The sequence below is a fragment of the Medicago sativa genome, chromosome 5 (genome assembly GCF_051527215.1).
Source record: "Medicago sativa cultivar Bolivia chromosome 5, Bolivia_mono, whole genome shotgun sequence".
Taxonomy (NCBI): domain Eukaryota; kingdom Viridiplantae; phylum Streptophyta; class Magnoliopsida; order Fabales; family Fabaceae; genus Medicago; species Medicago sativa.
Window position 1 is genome coordinate 4,914,052 of NC_140753.1, and position 18,977 is coordinate 4,933,028.

The following is an 18,977-nucleotide window of genomic DNA, read 5'->3' on the forward strand; positions in this document are numbered from 1 at the left end:
GGATGTATAAAATTTATTTTGTTTTGCCACTAGGCGGTAGATTTGGTTTGATTTTAATTAAATCAAGAAACAGAAAAGATTTGATTAAGAAAATAGGAGAGAAAGATGAGATCAGATCCGTCGAATCCTCTAAGTTCCCCTAATTGGTCTACTGCACCTATTTGTTATGAACCCTCTTCTAATTTACGATGATTAACAAATTAGCCCTAATCAATCCCTTGAGTTAGGACCCTCTTCTTAAACTACAGCCCCTAATTCCTTAGGTGGTCTAATAATTCTTGAAGGTTTTACCGAACGTTAACCTATTATCACTAACAAACGATTATCTATTCCTAGACTAACCCTGTTTATTAGAACAATTCAATTAGGTCTAAGTTGAAAGCCATGGTCAGTGGTCATTCGTTCTCACAAAATCAAGTTATATGTGATCAAGATATAAAAAGCATTAAGAACAATTGAATTGAATAAACTAGAATTGAATTCATAAACAAAATAGAGTTTCACAGCAACATGTGTCAATTAGGGTTACAAAGATTCATCTCGGATCTAATCTCTAAGAGATTTAGCCACTCATAATCGAGTTTACAAATAGCATAATCAATGAAATAATTAAAACATACATGAATTGGTAAAAGGATGAAGAAATCGCCCTTCTAGCCGTCTCCGATGTCTCAAAATCGCACTTTGCTCTCCAAAATCGTAACCCTTGTTCTTCAGATTGAGTGCAGTATTTATAGAAGTCATGGGCCTGACCCATCAAAATCGCGCCGCGCCTTGTTAATTGGCGTGCCGCGATTTCCCTCAAACAGGGAGGATGTAATTTTGCTTCAAAAATCGCAGCACGGCTTGAAATTGGCGTGGCGCGATTTCCTTCGAACAGACTTCAAATTTTAAGCTTTTTGCACTCCAGAACAGTATAAATTGCATGAGAACTCTATCAAAATGTCACAATAAGTCCCTAATATTACGTAATGACAGAATGTCATCAGGTATGATAGTGCCTCCAATTTTTACCGGAAGATTTGAAACATAGCCAGCTGGGTCAACGGTGGAATGGTCAAACAATACTAAGGTATGCTCCGCCGGTTCTAATTTTCCTACCCCAATTTTCTTAAAGAGAGATAGGGGCATTAGATTTACGCTAACCCCTAGATCACACCTAGCGTTTTTATACTTTCCTTCCCTATGGTGCAAGGGATGGAAAAGCTACCGGGATAACGGTATTCTGGGGTTGATCTCTCTAGAAAAATATCGCCACTCTCCTTAGGTGATGCCAGCGTCTCCTTATCCTCTTTGCGTCCTTTAGACAAAATATTTTTCAAAAAATTTGCATAAAGAGGAATTCGGGACAAGGCCTCAACGAATGGGATTTTGGCACATATTTCTCTCATTATCTCAATGAACCTTTGGAGTTGTGCTTTCTTACTATGCTTGGCTAGTCCTTGTGGGGAAGGGTTCATCTTGCTACTAAACTTTAGGGTCATAGGGTTTTTGCTTTCTACCCTAGCATCGCTAACCGCTTCACTCTCAATGACATGGATATCTAAGATGGGTCCTCCTAAAGATTTTTCTTCCACAAGGCTAACAGCATTCACGTGGCTCTTTTGATTAGTCTCAGGTTGGCCTGGGAGGGCTCTAGAGACTTGAGAGGATGAAGAGACTTGTTGGTTCAATTGGGAGATCTGAGTCTCCAACATTTTGCTGTGTGTGGCAATAGAATCTACCCTATAGGAGAGTGTGGAGAGGGATTCCTTCAGAAGTTCGGTTTGTTGCTTGAACTCTTGGTTTAGTTTTTCTTGTCCTAGGACAAAATTTTCTATCATGAGTTCCAACTTAGATTTCTGGGGTGCCCTTTGGTTGGTACCGTAGCTAGGCGGTGTTGCTTGTTGCCCAAAAGAGTTTCTGTTGTAAAAGTTTTGCCCTTGCCTAATACCTTGGTATTGGGCGTAGTTCATTTGCTCTTGGGTGAAAGCAACACCTCCCAGCTGGCACTCATTGCCATTATGACCAACGATTCCACATAACTCACAAGAAGGAGAAGGAGAAACAGCATTAACATTCATTTTATCAAGTTGAAGGGTTAGTGACTCTACCTTAGCAGCCAAATCATCATAAGAAGAGACTTCATGCACACCTGTTTACTTCCTTGATGATGCTCCAGCTGTGTTGACCCTTTCGTTTGTCCACTGGTAATGATTTTGGGCCATATCCTCTATCAGCGCATAGGCGTCGGCATAATTTTTATTCATGATTGCTCCACCTGCAGCTGCATCAACGGTTAGTTTGGTATTATACAAAAGACCGTTGTAAAAGGTGTGGATTATGAGCCACTGTTCTAGACCATGGTGAGGACAAACTCTCAACATCTCCTTATAGCGTTCCCAAGCTTCATATAAAGACTCTCCATCCCTTTGGTTAAACCTAGTTATTTGGTCCCTCATTCTAGCGGTTTTGGAGGGTGGAAAGAATCTAGCAAGGAAGGCTTGTCGCATTTGGTCCCATGAGGATATGGAACCCCTTTCTAGGGAGTGGAACCAAGCACTCGCTCTATCTCGAAGGGAGAAAGGGAAAAGGTGTAGCCTGACAGCTTCTTGGTTGGCTTTAATGGTTCCACTAAGCCTAAGGAAAGTAGAGATGTGTAGATTGGGATCCTCAGCGGGGGATCCCGAGAATTGGTTTTGCTGCACAAGGTTTAAAAGTGCAGGTTTGATCTCAAAGTTGTTCCCTTCGACGGGTGGATAAACTATGATAGCCGTCGGCTCTTCCGTTGAAGGAGTAGCGTACTCCTTGAGGGTACGATTGTCTGCCATGGCTGCAAGCTATCAGAAAGTCAAAAAGAACAAGAAGAAATCGATTAGAGGAAATGAAGACAAGAGGAAAGTAAATACAGAAAGAAAACCTAACCGTCACCAAAGTTGATCGGAATTTGGTCAACTCCCCGGCAACGGCGCCAAAAACTTGTTACCGTAAATCCGCAAGTGCACGGGTTTACCGTAATAGTAATAAAGAGAGAGTATCGATCCACAGGGAGTTATTAAAATTCCAATCAAAAGTAGTAAAGGTTAGGGAGAAATCGATAATTAGGGTTTCAAGGTAATCTAAACGACGGTTGAAAACAATAGCTAAAGGCAACCTAGGGATTATTGGTTCATCCTATGGTTGACCTAACATCCTAATCCTAATCCTTGTTTATGTAAATCCTAGTTTCTAAGGACGAATCTCTCTAAAGCCTATCCCCTTCTTCGTTCGATATCCGGGGAGTGTGTCTCTCAAGGTGTTAGACCTATTCTCATGGCTAACTCCTATATTAAGATCCTTGATTGTACGAGATTCTATAAGTCCCAAGGTTCACTAGGCTATTCTCATGCTTCGCAATCCTTGTCTAAATTCACTTGTTCGGTTATTAAGACTTCTTCGTTCGATTCATCACCTTAATAACTAGGGTAACGAATTAACAAGTACTAACCCTCCGCGTTTGCATCCAAAGTTTGGTACTTGTTAATATCGTTGTGAAGAACGGTGAATTTAGATAAGAAAAGTAGGGTTACATAAACTAGGGTTTCGGATTTGGATTGTTGGATCAAGCCATAGGACTCTCCCAACAATCCCAAGGTCTAAGAGAATTACTCACTCATGGTTGGTGTTGCCATGAATGAATAAGAAGAAAACAATAAGAACAATTGAATAAAAACGAGAACTTTTATTGAGAAATAGTATTCTGTCACAATACAATATTCAGAATTCAAGATGATAAAACAAGGAGAACAAGCTCTCTATTTATAGCCTACTAATGACTTAAGCCCTAAGAAATAACTGAAGGAATATTCTCTGAAGATCCATGGGCTTTATCGTCAAAGCAGGCTGCGTAGAAAACCGCTGTTCGGAGCAAAAAGCAGCTAAAAGGGATGCTGGCAATCGCGCACGGCCGTGCGCCTTGCAGGCGTGGGTCGTGCGCCCTTCACTGACTTGGGGGAGCGAATTCTGATTTCTTCAAGTGCATATTTTGGTCCCAAATCTTGGAAATCTCCTATTTTTGTGCTCCAAATCCCTTTTCTTTAGCTCCAAGCCTTGCAAATCATATATTTGATCCTGAAATATAATATTGGATTCTTTGAAGTAAAAAGCTCTTAAATATAAATAAAAACACATAGAATCTAATTAAATCTAAATAGAATTAAACTAAATAACTTAATTAAAATACGTAATAAATCTACTTATCAATGCATTGGTGATGTCAATTGTAATTTAATATTTATTGGTTTGCGTGACTTTGTTGTTTTTTTTTTAACTCTCCTCTTTGTGTGACATTTGAATAATTCTACTTTAATGTTTGCTTTCAATTTTGTTATGAATCTACAATTAAAATCATGTGTTTTAAGAATGGTTTGTTTATATTTTCGACTATCTTTAATGTCAATCGATATTTGCATTGCATAAACGCAAATATAATTATTACTATTAATTTATTGAGTGATCAAAATAATTATAAGTAAATTGTGAATCAGTTATAAGTAATTAAGCGAATGAGTTATTGGGTGATCAAATATTTACTCTACATCTAAACACTAATAATAGGTTTAATGATGAAAATCTGTCATTTTATTTCTCTGATCTTGCAACCTCATATGTGCGTCAATTACTTAATTTAATCAATTTATATCGTGTTTGTGCTAATCAGTCCACTATTCTAATATTCATTTTTCATAACATGACGTATATAACAAATGAGTTGTTTAGAAGAGTTTGAGTTTGATTTCCATTGTATGATTCCACTAAAGATTAAAAGTCAAGAAATTTAAAATAATAAGGGTTGAATAAAAAAACAGTTCAAAGCGAATGACATACAAAAAATATAAGTTAAGAAAAAAAATTAAACAATTGTCATCTAAAACTAACAAAATAGTTCATCATAATATTGAGACTTCCGTGGAGGCCTAGACAAGGTTGGATAATCACGTTAGGCTAAGAACAAGAATAGAAGTAAGTTTCACCAAAAACCTTAAGACATTAGGTATATGAGTCTTATCACTTATATGTTTATCACCATGTACTATTGCATCCAATGCGGGATTGTAACTTACATATGACATATTAACATCTCTTCATTAAGTTTGAGACTCTCCGCATCTATGATTTGGTAACATAGCCAAATATGGTTAGAAGATGGCACAACATGGTAAAAAAATGCTCGATTGGGGGTGATTTCATGGAAGGTCTTTTTGTTCATCTTTTTTTTATGAGAAGTGAGCAAACAAGTTAAAAAATAAAGATATGGATATGGTTATGGAGAATATGAACTTTCTGAGACTTTGGAGGAAGTGGATTTTTGAATGTGTTGGGACAGCAACGGCTTCAGTTTTGGTTAATGGTAGCCCGACGGATGAGTTTTCTATTGAGAGGGGCCTTCGTCAAGGAGATCCTTTATCGCCGTTTCTTTTTTTGCTGATTGCAGAAGGCTTCGATGTGTTGATGAAAGCGATGGTTGAAGCAAATATGTTCACAGGGTACAGTGTTGGGCGTACGGGTGAGGTTTGCTTGACTCACCTTCAGTTTGCGGATGACACTCTAATTATAGGTGAAAAAAGTTGGTTGAATGTTCGAACAATGAGGTCGGTCTTGCTTCTATTTGAAAAGGTCTCGGGGTTGAAGGTAAATTTTCATAAAAGTATGTTGACGGGCGTAAATGTATCTGATTCCTGGTTGTCTGAAGCGACTTTGGTTATGAATTGTCGAAGGGGAAATATCCTGTTTGTCTATTTGGGGCTGCCTATTGGTGGTGATCCAAGGAAACTTAGCTTTTGGAAACCTGTTATCGATCGCATTGTCTCGCGCATGTCGTCGTGGAGTAATAAATTCCTTTCTTTCGGCGGCCGTTTGGTTCTTCTGAAATCCGTCCTGTCTTCCATTTCGGTTTACTTTCTTTCCTTTTTCAAAGCCCCCACAAGTATAATTTCTTCTATTGAATCTATTTTTAAAATTTTTTTTGGGGTGGGGGTGAGGATTGTAGGAAAATTTCTTGGACAAATTGGGAGTCCATATGTACTCCAAAGGAAGACGGAGGATTTGGGGTGAGGAGGGTGGGAGCTTTTAATATGGCGTTGGTAGGAAAGTGGTGCTGGAGGATGTTGGTTGATAAGGAGGGGTTGTGGTATAAAGTTTTCAAAGCCAGGTATGGAGAGGTAGGGGGCGGGTGGAGGAGGGTGGTCGTCACTGCTCCCCGTGGTGGCAGATGGTTAGTAGGATTCGGGAGGGGATAGGTGAGGGCGTTGGGAGTTGGATTGATGATAACATCCGTAGGACGATTGGTGATGGTAGGAATACGTTATTTTGGCATTATAATTGGGTGGGGGGTATACTTTTACGTTGTAAATTCCCCCGCCTTTTTGATTTGTCTGTTAATAAGGAGCGTACGGTGGAGGAAATGTGTAGGGCAGGTTGGGAGGTTGGAGGTAGGGGGTGGGAGTGGAGGCGGAGGTTACCGGCGTGGGAGGAGGATAGTGTGGGGGAATGTTCCACGTTACTTTCTAACGTTGTTTTGCAGGTTAATGCTCATGACTCCTGGAGGTGGTTATTAGATCCTTCCCATGGTTATACGGTACGGGAAGCTTATCGCTTTCTTACTAATAATGGTAACACTGTGGATAGGACTCTGGTAGATGATATTTGGCATAAGAGTATACCCTCCAAGGTGTCTGTGTTTGTTTGGCGCCTTCTTCGGAATAGACTTCCTACTAGAGACAATTTGGTTCAACGGCGTGTTCTTTTGTTAGCAGACTCGGCATGCGTGTCAGGTTGCGGTGAACATGAAACCGCAGTTCACTTATTTTGTGTGTGTAATATTTTTAGTTCGCTTTGGGATCATATTTTGCATTGGTTAGGTTTATCTGTGGTGTTTCCAGGTCAGATTTGGCAACATTTCAAACAATTCACTACTTTGCCCGGAATGCCTAGAGTCACTCACTACTTCCTGAAAGTAATTTGGGTTGCTTCTGCTTGGGCCATATGGAATGAAAGAAATAACCGTGTATTCCAAGATACAGCTTGTGATGTTTCTGTTTTAACTGAAAAAGTGAAGCTAAACTCTTTCATGTGGCTGAAATCATCACAGATATCTTTTATGTTTAATTATCATGACTGGTGGAAAAATCCACTCCCTTGTATGGGTGTTATTGTGTAATATTCTATAACTTTTGGATGGTGCTTCTTTAGAACAACACCTTTCTGTTGTATTTTGGTTGGTTGATTTACCTTTTGCATGTCTTGTGCAAGGTAAATTAACCTTGTTTATAATATATATATCATTTTAGTTTGTTCAAAAAAAAAAGTTAAAAAATAAAGATATAAAATGAGTTTGACAATGAGATAAAATAATAAGGAAAAAAATAAGGAGTTTGTGCTTTATCCATGAGAGAGTAGAGAATAATAGAGTGTGTTGCTGATAATTTTATTGGTTTGTTGAAAGAGTTACAAGTTTTTGGGTAATTATTTTACCAAAAATTTAGACTAAATAAAAAAACAGCCCACATAAAATTTATAATAAGTGAATGACATAAAAAACTAAAATTCAAGATAAAAAATTAAACCAAATGATATACAAAACAGTTCATCATAATGGTGAGACTTTCAGGAAGGCTAAACTGGGTTGGATAATGACATTAGACTAAGAGCAAACAAAAAAAGTGAGACTAACACCACATCTTCATCCAAAATCTTAAAACATTAAGTATATGAGTCTTTTTACTTATATGTTGATCATCGTGTACTATTGCATCCAATGTGGAATTTTAACTTGCATATGACATATTAACATCCCCCTTAAGTGAGAGACTCTCCACATCCATGATTTGATAATGTAACCAAATATGATGACACAACATGGTAAAAAAGGTGGGTTGTGGATGATTTAAAGGAGGATCTTTTGCTCCTTTATTTGATGAGAATAGAGCAAATACATTAAAGAAGAATAAGAAGATAGAAAAGGAATTTGACAGCTATTGAAATGATATGAAGAAAAATAAGGAGTGTGTGCTTTATTCGTGTGAGTATTGAAAATAATAGAGTGAGTTGTTAGTAATTTTACGGGTTTGTTGAAGGAGTTAGATACTTTTGGGTAATTATTTTACCAAAAAATTCGACTAATAAAAAAATCACATCATATAAAATTTATAATAAGCATGTATATTGTCGCGTCAAAATAAAACAATTGCATTTTTCTGTCTTGAAATTCCAAAAATACCAAAAACGAAGAAATTTAAAATAATAGAGATTGAATAAAAAAAATATCATCAAAGAAAATGACATTATATAACTAAAATTTAAGATAAAAAATTAAATAAATCACATCCAGAAACTAACGAAACATATTATCATAATTTTTGGACTTCCTAGGGATCTTACACTGAGTTTGATCATCACATTTGACTAAGAGAAACCAGAAAAGTGAAATTGATAACAAAATCTTCAACAAAAAATTTAAGGTATTAGGTATATGGGCCATCTCAATTACATTTGACTAAAAATCTATCATTTCATCCAATATAGAACTTTAACTCACGCTTAACACAATATATAACATCTTTTAATCAAGTGTTCGATTCTCCATGTCTGTAATTATGTGACATGGTCAGATAAGGTCAAATGGAGGAACAACATGTTCAAAAAGGTTGGTTGGTGATGGTCTCACGAACGGAGGTTTATGTTTCTTGCTCTCACGATAAGATAGAAAGTAAATTAGAAAAAAAAATATGAATATGAAAAGGGAATTTGAACATGAGAAAACATACGAAGAAACAATAAATATTGTGTGTTTTTGTCGTTAGAGTAAAGAGAATAATGAGAGTTGTTGGTAATTTTATAGGGTTGTTGAAGGAGTTTGAGATTTTTAGGTAATTATTTTATCAAAAAATTAGACTAAATTAAAAAGCGACACATAATTTTAAATGTCTAATAAACATGTATTTTTTCAACTCAGCATAAGAAATTTGCAAATTTTCATTGTCACTTGCCATAGAAGGTAAAAAGGGAAGGAATTTGAAATAATATAGGTAGAATGAAAACATTTGGTTGAAAGAGAATGACGTCTAAAAACTAAATTTTAAGATAAAAATTAAACAAATGACATAAAAAAAAAAGTTCGTCATAATATTTTACAATGGGATTCTACATATAAGTTGATCATCACGTTAGACTAAGAGAATCCACATAAGTAAGATTGAAACCACATCTTCAGCGTAAACATTAAGACATCATGTATATAAGTCATATCACTTATACATTGTTCAATATCTACTTTTGCATCCAATGTGAAACTTTAAGTCACATTTAACACATTAACATCTCCCCCTCAAAGTATTAGACTCTCCGCATCCGTGACTTATAATCAAGAAGCACTTTCTCTTCCTCAACAAAGTCGAACCAAACTAGGCTACCACCGTTGGGCTTTCGAGGGGAGTCAACATTGGTGTGGATCGGCACATTGGATAGAGAGCAGTCATTTGAAAAATTGCTCTTCTCCCAACAAAAAACGCTCACTCTCATACAAATTGAACAAAATACCCCCCGTGCGGGTTAACTCGCACTCGGTAAGTTAAAATATAACCTACATGAGTTAACTTACGATGGGGTTATAACCTACATGAGTTAACTCACGCTGAGTTATAACCTACATGAGTTAACTCACGCTGGCTTAAGTCATGTGTTGAGCGTGACTTAAGTCACGTTGGGTTATATATATGCGTGAGTTAACTTACGCGGGGGATACTTTGGTCAGTTTGTATGGAAGTGAGCGTTTTTTTGTTGGGAGAAAAGCAATTTTCAGTCATTTGAGTGAGGATGATAGCACATTTTCATCCAATATTTTAAGGCATTATAATACGTGGGTCTTCTCACTTATATGTTGTTCAATCTTCACTCTTCTATATTTTGTTGGACTGTAATTGACACTTGATACATCACAACATATTATCTCTTAAGTATGACTAAATTCTAGTTCGTGCTTGACACGGGTGTCCATACTAGTTAATGTTGAAAATGGTGATCAAATTAATTTATTTGATTAGTTTTATTCAAACAAAAAAAAATCAGTCAAAAAGAAACGCATTGATTATGATACATGATGACGTGTTTTCGTCAAAAAAAAATGATGACGTGTTGAATTGTCTATTGTCCTACGCACGCTCCATTGATGGGATTGAAGGATCTCCAAACAAGGAGCGGTCGGGTTCCATTGCAGGATCGGAATGAACCGTTTAATGACGACAGTCGACAGATAAACCCGAATTTTTTTTAGATACTTTTCTCACCATCCTCCATTATACTCATTTTACCTAGTTCAGATTTATTCGTTCAAATTATATAAACTTATATATGATTATATCAAATTTATGTAATTTGGAGGAAAAGAAATTAAACATATAAATGAAATCTTGGAACCCTAGTTTTCTTGTGAGAGAAACTCCAACTTCTCTATAAACTTTCTTTCTCCTTCGTTCATCGAAGATGGGTGGTTTTAGGTCATTTTTTGACCTAGAATCACCCATCTACTTCTTTTTTCCCTTTTTTTTCAATCTAAATAAGCGGTTTTCACATATATATAAAGTTTTTTCTTGTGTTTTTTTTGTGATTTCGTAGTCTAAATGCGGCGTTGTGTTGTTAGTCGTCTTGTGCGGCGTTTGATTTCGCGTCTTGTCGCGGTGTTCATCTAGTTCCTATTGAAAGATCGGCATCAGTCAATTACAAATTCAACTGATGATTTGGGCGTCAACGTTGCAGATCCGGAAGCATGTGAATTTCAGTGATTTAGGTTTTATCATATTATTTGTAGGCATTTTGCCGTTTTATGCTATTAACTTGGGTGCTGTGAATTTGTTCGCAGATTCACCCTTTACGTTTCTAGCGATGTTTGTATCTGATGTACTCTATCGATTTGAATGAATGAATATCGTTTTGTTTTTGTAAAAAAAAAATGTAATTTGGAGGGTTTACCACATTTTAGATTATATGATATGATGTAATCGAATATAAGGTTTTTCTGTGATCCATATTGTACCGATAATTTATGTGGTATGCGACGCACAAAACCATTAATAAATTGGCATGTTTCTATTTGCAAACCACGTCATAAAACTTAAGACACACTTATATAGTAGAGATGGACGTTAAGCTAACTGCAATCTACTACAATTGTGGGAATATCTTTAGAGTTTGTATTGATGTTACACTGTCTAACTAGAAGGATCGGTTGAACCAAATTAATTGACATCTCATCCACGAACACACAAAAAGTGGACAATGTTGAGTGTTGATGTCGATCAACTCAAATGGATGTGTTTGATTCACCCAGATGAAGCTCCATAACGAAAACAATATGAGAACCTTGTTCTTTATATTTGGTCAATATAATTCAAAGGGACCAATCAGGTTAAAGGCTTCTTTGATGAGAACCTTTTATAATATTCGAAAAACTTTGATTCTGTCCAGGACATACGAAGAAGTCAGACTTGCATCATATACCCAATGGGGAAATTAGTTTAACTATTTAAAAAAATAGTTTAGCCTATAAATAATCTTGCTGTTGTTTTATATCGTTAAAACTATGTTGAATTATATTACAAACCATTAAGTTTCATTTCTTTCGGTGCATTCTCTTACATTACAAACCGACCTTTATAAATCCTAACCTAGAATATAAATATAGTTTTGATATTAACAAGTCTTTTGTAGATACGATAAACATAAATACTTTGATAAATTTTTTTGGTTAACAACTTTGATCAATGTTATAGACATAAATACTTTGATAAATTTTTTTGGTTAACAACTTTGATCAATGTTATAGCTATTAAAGATTGCAGACATAATTTTGTTGTACTTATCTTCATTTTTTTTTTTGTTGACAAATTTGTACTTATCTTCTTAAATTTAAATGAAATAAATAAATAATAAACAAATGTCATATCATCAAGGTTTCTCACCAGAAAAATGTCATACATTAAGGTCAATTTAGAAGCCTGAGAGAAAAAGAAGCTAGATGATAAATCTAGCGGGTAAGCTCTTCCTCGTTAATTAACAGCCTTTTCACCTATGTTCCGTTTGATATATCCATAATCATATTCAACCGTATTTACAAAAAAGAAAAGAAAAAAATGATTTGGATATTGGAATTGAACATGAACATGAAATTGCCATCTACATTTCTCATTTCCTAATAAAGTGAACATCCCCTGATCGTTGATCAACATGCTTAATCCATCTATTATGAACAGCACGTCCCTTATGCTTCATCGCCGTAACAGAGTTGTCACCACCACCGGCAGCCGAAAAGTGTGCCATATGAATTCCCTTCCCCACCGGAAGAAATACTGACCGAACAAGTCGTCGTGATCCCCGCGCCACCACGCTCCGCCATATATAACCAGAATCCATCTTAGAAATAAAATTAGCATTCTTACATATCAACACAGCACCTTTACTACTCAACTTTGCAAGCCTCAACACTCTTGTAAAATCTTTTCTCCGAGAATCAACAACCAAGAAATCTATTCCAATCAAACCATCCATCACTTCCTCCGGTTCTCCTACCAAAACTTCCGGTGACATACCAGCTTCTCCCATGTTTTTTGCATACTCCGATCTTGACCGTTCATCAGGAACTATGCACACGTGTCTTCCACCTGTGTGACCGCTTGCTATGGATAAACCAACACTCGTTGGGATAACTCCGCCGTGTGACCATGTTTCTACTATCAGCTGAGCGTTCCATCCTGCTGCCATAGAGGATACCAGCTCCGCCGCACCGGATTCTCTAGGAAGGTGATTGATGGTAGTTATGGCTTCAACTGTGTCTATGTATGAGTTAGTTGCTCTCTCTGGGGACCAAACAAGTTTCATGTCTTTCATGCTGTTATTGCTATGTTTCTTTCTGTTGTGTTTATGTTTTGTTGTGAATGTGAAATTGTTGCTGCTTTGTGTTGTTGTGTTTGTGTTTGTGTTGGTCGTTAAAGTGTGGAATGGGAGAATTGGGTGTAGTGGGTTATATTTATGGGTGTGTGATGGAACAAGACATTTGACTTTTCATCTTTGGGCTATATTTCGTAACGTATTGGATTACGATAGCAAGATGCACCGTTCTTCTCACATTTTCTCGGTGCTTTCGTCACAGACTATCACTGTGTTAGTTTTAAAATGAGCAATCATATTTTAACAACCAAAAATCAACAACTTTTGTGACAACCACCAATTTTCTAAGGAAAAGGAGATAGTGACACGGAAACCAAAGCAATAGAGAGAAAGTAAAAAGATAATGTGAGTATGAGAGATAAAGTTGTCATATAAGTTGTCACAAAATGGTTGTTAGAATATCATTTCTCTTTTAAAATAGTCCCTCCCTCTTATGATGGATCTATATATTTACTAGCTTTTTGTAATATTCATACCCTTTCTGTTGGTGGTTTTGGAATTTAGTGGTCGTTTTGATCATTACTTTTCTTCAAGTGGCAATTGAAGTCTTTGTGGACCAGGTTGCAGAGATTGGATATTTTCTACTCCTACAGAATATCATAAAAATATCTGAGTGACACAAAATATCAAAACTTAATACGTAGGCTCTGTTTGGTAAACCCAAAAAAAGAGCTTTTAGCTCTTAGCTTTTAGCTTATAAGCTCATTTGACAAAAAAAGCTCTGTTTGGTAACACGAAAAGCTCTGTTTGGTACAACGAGCTTATAGCTTATTTCAGGAGTTTATAAGCTATTTTTCAGAAGCTACTTCAAGTAGCTTTTGAGCTTATAACTTTTAGCTTCTCATTTTTTCTTCCATATTTACCCTTATTATTCAAAGCAAAAGCTATCAGCTAATTTTACCAAACACTTCAACTAGCTTATCAGCTAAAAGCTATCAGCTAGCTTATCAGCTATCAGCTAATTTTACCAAACAGAGCCGTGGTATCTTTCATGACTACGACCACTCTTTATTACAGTCAATTTAACAAACAGTAAATTTTTACAACTTGCTTTTGTTTATACAAAACTAGTATTTAGACCCGTGCGATGTACGGGAAGTAAATTATGGCACTGATTAATAAATAAGATGTTGTAAATGAAATATTAGTTGTTAATAAGCATGAAATAATGCTTCCAAAACAAAAACAATAAAAACCTAAAGTAATTTAGAATTCTTGATATCACAACAAATAGATAAATAAAAATACCCAAATCCAACTACTAAAATAATTTCGCCTTAGGAAATAATATGCACATTTATAGATAATAAAGCCGTATCAACTCTTAACACTTGAATTGGTAAAATTCAGTTTAGTCTCCATGACTTTTGCTAATTCCAATGAAAAAATTCATCATAAAGACGATGATCAACCTGCCATGAAATAGAATAAATTTGTATGATTAGATATGAATTTTTTTTAAATGATAGAAGTTATAAAGAGAAATACAAATTACATCTTCATATAATTTTCATAAAAAAGTATAAGGAAAATGCATAACATGTTGTTAATTTGTAAATCAAATTTAGTTGATAAGTTTTAATTTTTATGGCAACAACCAAATTTAAATAATTATATATATATATATATATATAGTACCAAAGAAATACATTGTTTTAATTAAAAAAAACCTTTAAAAACAGCTAGATGCACACAACAAAAATGAAATAGAAAATATATACAAATATTGATGTGTAAATTACCTATCTTAAATTCCGAAAGACTTCTTTGTAGACAACATTATAAGTTTGTTGGAGACATGTCCTTCGTCTTTGCAAATCAGCATCTTCATCCCAACACGTGAAGTAACGCGTGAAGGAGCGACATTTAACTATCCATGTGAAAATATGGGTTTTGGAAGATATATTCCAACATTTTTAACAGATTGTCCTTGGCTCTTATTGATAGTCATTGTAAATGAGACTATAATAGGAAACTGTTTAAGTTGAAAAGTGAAAGTAAGTTTTGAATTAGATGGAGATGGAGTCAAAGTCAATCTTTGGAAATAAACCTTTTGTCCAATATTGTGTCTTGATTTATCTTTGCCTCAAGTACGAAATTCCCCATTATTGGATATAATCCCCGTCAAATTCCCCATTGCATATAATCCTAATGGTTGATCAATATTTCTCAACAACATTATTGGAACTCCAACCTTGAGATTTAACTCATGGTTCGGCGACCCAGAAGATTTGACGGTGTTCAGAAATTCTGGAGTGAGAATCTCATCAGGACTATTAATATTTTCATCATGTGTAGACGGACTATCAGCACATAAGTATATTTTTTTCTCACCAGGAATCATTGATAAAATGTAACTGTTCAATGAATCAACAATATCATTGGTAGGTGCTAAAATTGCCCTATTTTGAAAAAAAAAAGAATGAAAGATCACCAATTAAAGCAACATGGTCACCTGAAATCTCGATCAACATACCATCTATTTCCATTTCAACTTCCTCATAATTGTTTTCTCCGATGTTTCCATCTCCAACATTTAAAATCCAATCTAAGAACTCTTTGACTTCATTGACATCAGAACAGGAAGATCCAGTTTGAAGCCTCATTTTTTCCGTCAATTTTAAGACTCGGAAAAAACGGAAAGAAAAAAAAAACAAACTAAGATTATGGAAGAAAAAAAAACGTATTTAGTAGTTTAAGGCACAAATTTAGCAAAAGTTTGTTCAATTACTTAAATATATATTAACTAATAATAATCATTAGATGTCAATATTACAATGACAAAATTAACCTCAAATTTTGGCTCCAAAAAGTAGTTTAAGACAACTTAAGAACTTTTATTAATAAGATTTAATCTGTTTTGCAAAAAATAAATATTTGTAGTCAATTTAAACGGTTTATTAACAATTTCAAAGAAAACCTTGTCGTAAACATTTGTTTTAAAAAAAGTCTTGCTAACAAGTGTATTAAAGACATTGTTAATGATTCAAGAATAAAAATAATTCATAATTAAGTTTTATGTAAAAAAAATTACTTTTTAAAGGTTCAATGCATTGAGTACATCATTCACAAGACAAAGTTTCTTCTTTAAACGTCTTCAGTGCATTTGTTAGCATTTTTCTTAAAAAAATGGTTTCGGCAAAATGTTAAAGAAAACCTTGTCGTAAACATTTGTTTAAAAAAATCGTTTCGGCAAAACGTAATTCAAAACTGAAAATTAATTTTTTATCATAGTTATTAAAGGAATTAGTATTTAAAGGATTGATGGCATGAATTTATAAGCAGGGTGGATTAGTCTTTTTACAAAAGGGTATGCAATTTTATCGGCAAGGATCATCTCCATTTAATATTATCTCTATTTCTTTCATTTGAAGAGATAAAAACACAATAAAATTCAAAGAAAAAAAATAATTAATAATGAGAACCTACTATTTACTTTTTTGTATTTATCTACATTTTTCCATTTATTTTAAACAAACAGAGAGAATCTTAACTCCAATTTCATATGCTAAACCCTCGTGTTGAATCGGATAGGATCACACCGACTAACAAAACCCTCCTTCATGAGAATTTAATTGATGCATTATTTTAAGATTTAATTCAAATTCAAAACTTCTCTGATTAAACAAACCTGTTCTTAAAGATGCAAGACTTGACTAATAATAGTAAGACCAGAACATGCAAATTCGAAAAATCCAGAAGAAAATTGTCAAATGAATACCGTTTAAGATTATTCCCAGCAAGAAATAGACCTTGTCTTTAGGATTAATTCAGAGGCTACATCATTCGTAATTAATTATATGAAGAATGAGTGGGGTCGAAGTCTTTGTAAAGGTGCAATCTGTATCTTTTTTCACAAAGAAACTTGGTTAATTAATTGCTTAAACCCACCACTAACTTAGCGGAGGATCCCCCTTCCTAAATGGTCAATGTTTTCTTGGGTGCTACGATTAGAGTCACAATCATTCCACGAATCAATGTTCACCGTCTCATCCATTGTGTTATTTTAACATCAGCAATTAGGTTATCATCTTAATCTTAATTGACTAGGGAAATCGCATCCATGCCTCTATATTTATATTCACACAGCAACGACTTGTGTTATTTCCCCTAAAAAATCACATGTGTTATTATACAATAATATTGGTACCATTGAACCTCCCTAAATCATTTGAGTACACAATTTTTTACTTCCAAGTTTTTTTTTTATATATAGAAAATTAAACATAAATAAATGGTAAACGAACAACAAGCTGCGTGATTAACCTTTTTTCGATGACAAAATCAATCCTCTTAAAAATAACATTCATGGAACTTATGTTTTACCCTTTGTTATAAGTAGTTTTAAGGATTACCTATCCCACAATAAAAGCCTCGGTCTCCAATCCCACGAGTGATAAATTATTTTTTGAAATTATACATTACCTTCTCTCTCAAACGCAAAAAATCCATAACATCGAGTTAGAATCAATTCTACTTAAGAGCAACTAAACATGTTAAAATATTCTGCACCTCTAGAATCAATTCTAACTACTCCAAACGTGGAAGCAAACATAAGCTTAATATGGAACGGGAATTTTTTTTTTTTTATTTACCTTTTGTTAAATATCATTAACTATATATTATCTTATTTTTACCAATTTTTCTATCTAGAATAAATAGTTTAGAAGATTTTTGACAAAATAATCGTTGACGTTGCATTCAATTATTGGAACGGTCCAAGGGTCAATCAGTCCAACATAAGGTTTTAAGCTTTAAATTTTTGTTTCTTAAAAGAGCGGTGCTAGCGACAACCGCTTCAGCACTTGCTCTTGAACACTCGATTGAATAATGGAGCCACGTCATCACTCAATTCTTGGCTACCGGTTCTCTTTATTTCTAACACTTTTTACTTTTATTTTTTAATTAATATTTTATTTAATTGGTTGCCATTACCACTATTTTCACACTATCTTCACCGGAAAAACATTGTTCATGCCATAGATTCACAATAATTTCTGTAATTGTGCCCAGATTCGTGAAGGGTAGATACATACTCCTTTTTCTATTATTTTTCTTTTGATAGCTTATTGCTTTAATTGAATACAACAATCATATTTTACAATACTAGAAAAGAAAATAATCAAAACTCTACAGTATCTATATAATCTGCGATCTAACTCATCCTTATCATTTTCTTGCAACTAATAAAATTACACGCTCAAATTACTGCGCTCGGCAACAATGACCATTTTCATTTCAAAAAAGTTCCATCTTCATGTGTGACCATGAATGATTACAAGGATGAGGAAGAGCCTAAGAGGCATCTCAAAAAACAAAGGACGAGGAAGAGATGGTGACTTCGATGATTATAGTGAAGGTTTGATGGGCGATCTGAAGTAGGATGCTTGGGTTGAGTGGTAGAGATTAAAGTTCATGGTGATTTTTCTTATAGGTACTCCCAGGTTGTAGTCTTTGGAAAAGAGAAAGTTGTTTGTCGTTTGGTGTGATTAGTCAACTTGCATAGCCTGTAAACCGGTAACCTTTTTTGAAGTAAGGGTAACGTGGCTCAATAGGCGAGCGAGTGTTTAAGGGCGATTGTGAAAGCAACTGTACATAACATTTCTTTTCTTAAAAAGGCCACAAATTAAGATGAACGCCTCGTGTCATGTCATCCCAACATAGTTTTTTTTTTTATTGACAAATCTAACCTAAGTTCAAACCTTGAACTCAAACAAAACTTTTTTTTTTTTTTATATATGTCTTATATGTTGTTAGCATTTTCCTTTTTTAAGAGGTATCACTATAAAAAATATTTTAGGGCATTACCAAACCTAAAATCAAAATGCCTTGTCCCAAGATGTCCATTTTTTTCCTCGTATCAAGCCTTGTTTCTTTAGTTGCTGGCTTCTTGGTATCTTTTGTACTATAGATATACAACCAACACCAATGTTGAGCTCTCTGCAATTCCTTATGGTCTTCAGTCTTCACATGGTCTGGGAAGTTGGTTTTGGGATTGGTTTAGGAATCTGACTCACAAA

At 34.8% G+C, this 18,977-nt stretch overlaps 2 protein-coding genes, 1 non-coding gene and 1 pseudogene across 3 annotated transcripts; 2 read left to right on the plus strand and 2 right to left on the minus strand.

Annotated features, from left to right (window-relative positions):
• Nucleotides 1–2,337: 2,337 nt before the first annotated feature.
• On the plus strand, nt 2,338–2,444 carry LOC146919375 (small nucleolar RNA R71). Its single transcript, XR_015012992.1, has one exon. It is a non-coding gene; the product is annotated as a small nucleolar RNA R71 (small nucleolar RNA).
• Nucleotides 2,445–5,271: 2,827 nt separating this feature from the next.
• Nucleotides 5,272–7,177, plus strand: LOC146919376 (uncharacterized). Its single transcript, XM_085711029.1, has 3 exons — nt 5,272–5,910; nt 6,542–6,791; nt 6,879–7,177. Exons 1-3 carry the CDS (start codon nt 5,272–5,274, stop codon nt 7,175–7,177), a joined length of 1,188 nt encoding a protein of 395 aa, XP_085567155.1.
• A 4,776-nt stretch (nt 7,178–11,953) lies between these two features.
• LOC146919377 (uncharacterized) lies at nt 11,954–13,041 on the minus strand. Its single transcript, XM_085712736.1, has one exon. It carries the CDS (start codon nt 12,895–12,897, stop codon nt 12,196–12,198), a length of 702 nt encoding a protein of 233 aa, XP_085568862.1. The 5' UTR covers nt 12,898–13,041; the 3' UTR covers nt 11,954–12,195.
• Nucleotides 13,042–14,699: 1,658 nt separating this feature from the next.
• On the minus strand, nt 14,700–16,954 carry LOC146919378 (uncharacterized; annotated as a pseudogene).
• Nucleotides 16,955–18,977: the final 2,023 nt, after the last annotated feature.

What these genes read in the sequence shown, in the direction of transcription:
- LOC146919376 (XM_085711029.1), top strand. Translation starts at nt 5,272, where the DNA reads ATGGATATGGTTATGGAGAATATGAACTTTCTGAGACTTTGGAGGAAG. An exon ending in CCGTCCTGTCTTCCATTTCG is followed by an intron (nt 5,911 to 6,541) that starts GTTTACTTTCTT and finishes GTTGTTTTGCAG; the next exon opens with GTTAATGCTCATGACTCCTG. An exon ending in AGACTCGGCATGCGTGTCAG is followed by an intron (nt 6,792 to 6,878) that starts GTTGCGGTGAAC and finishes TGCATTGGTTAG; the next exon opens with GTTTATCTGTGGTGTTTCCA.
- LOC146919377 (XM_085712736.1), bottom strand. Translation starts at nt 12,897, where the DNA reads ATGAAAGACATGAAACTTGTTTGGTCCCCAGAGAGAGCAACTAACTCA.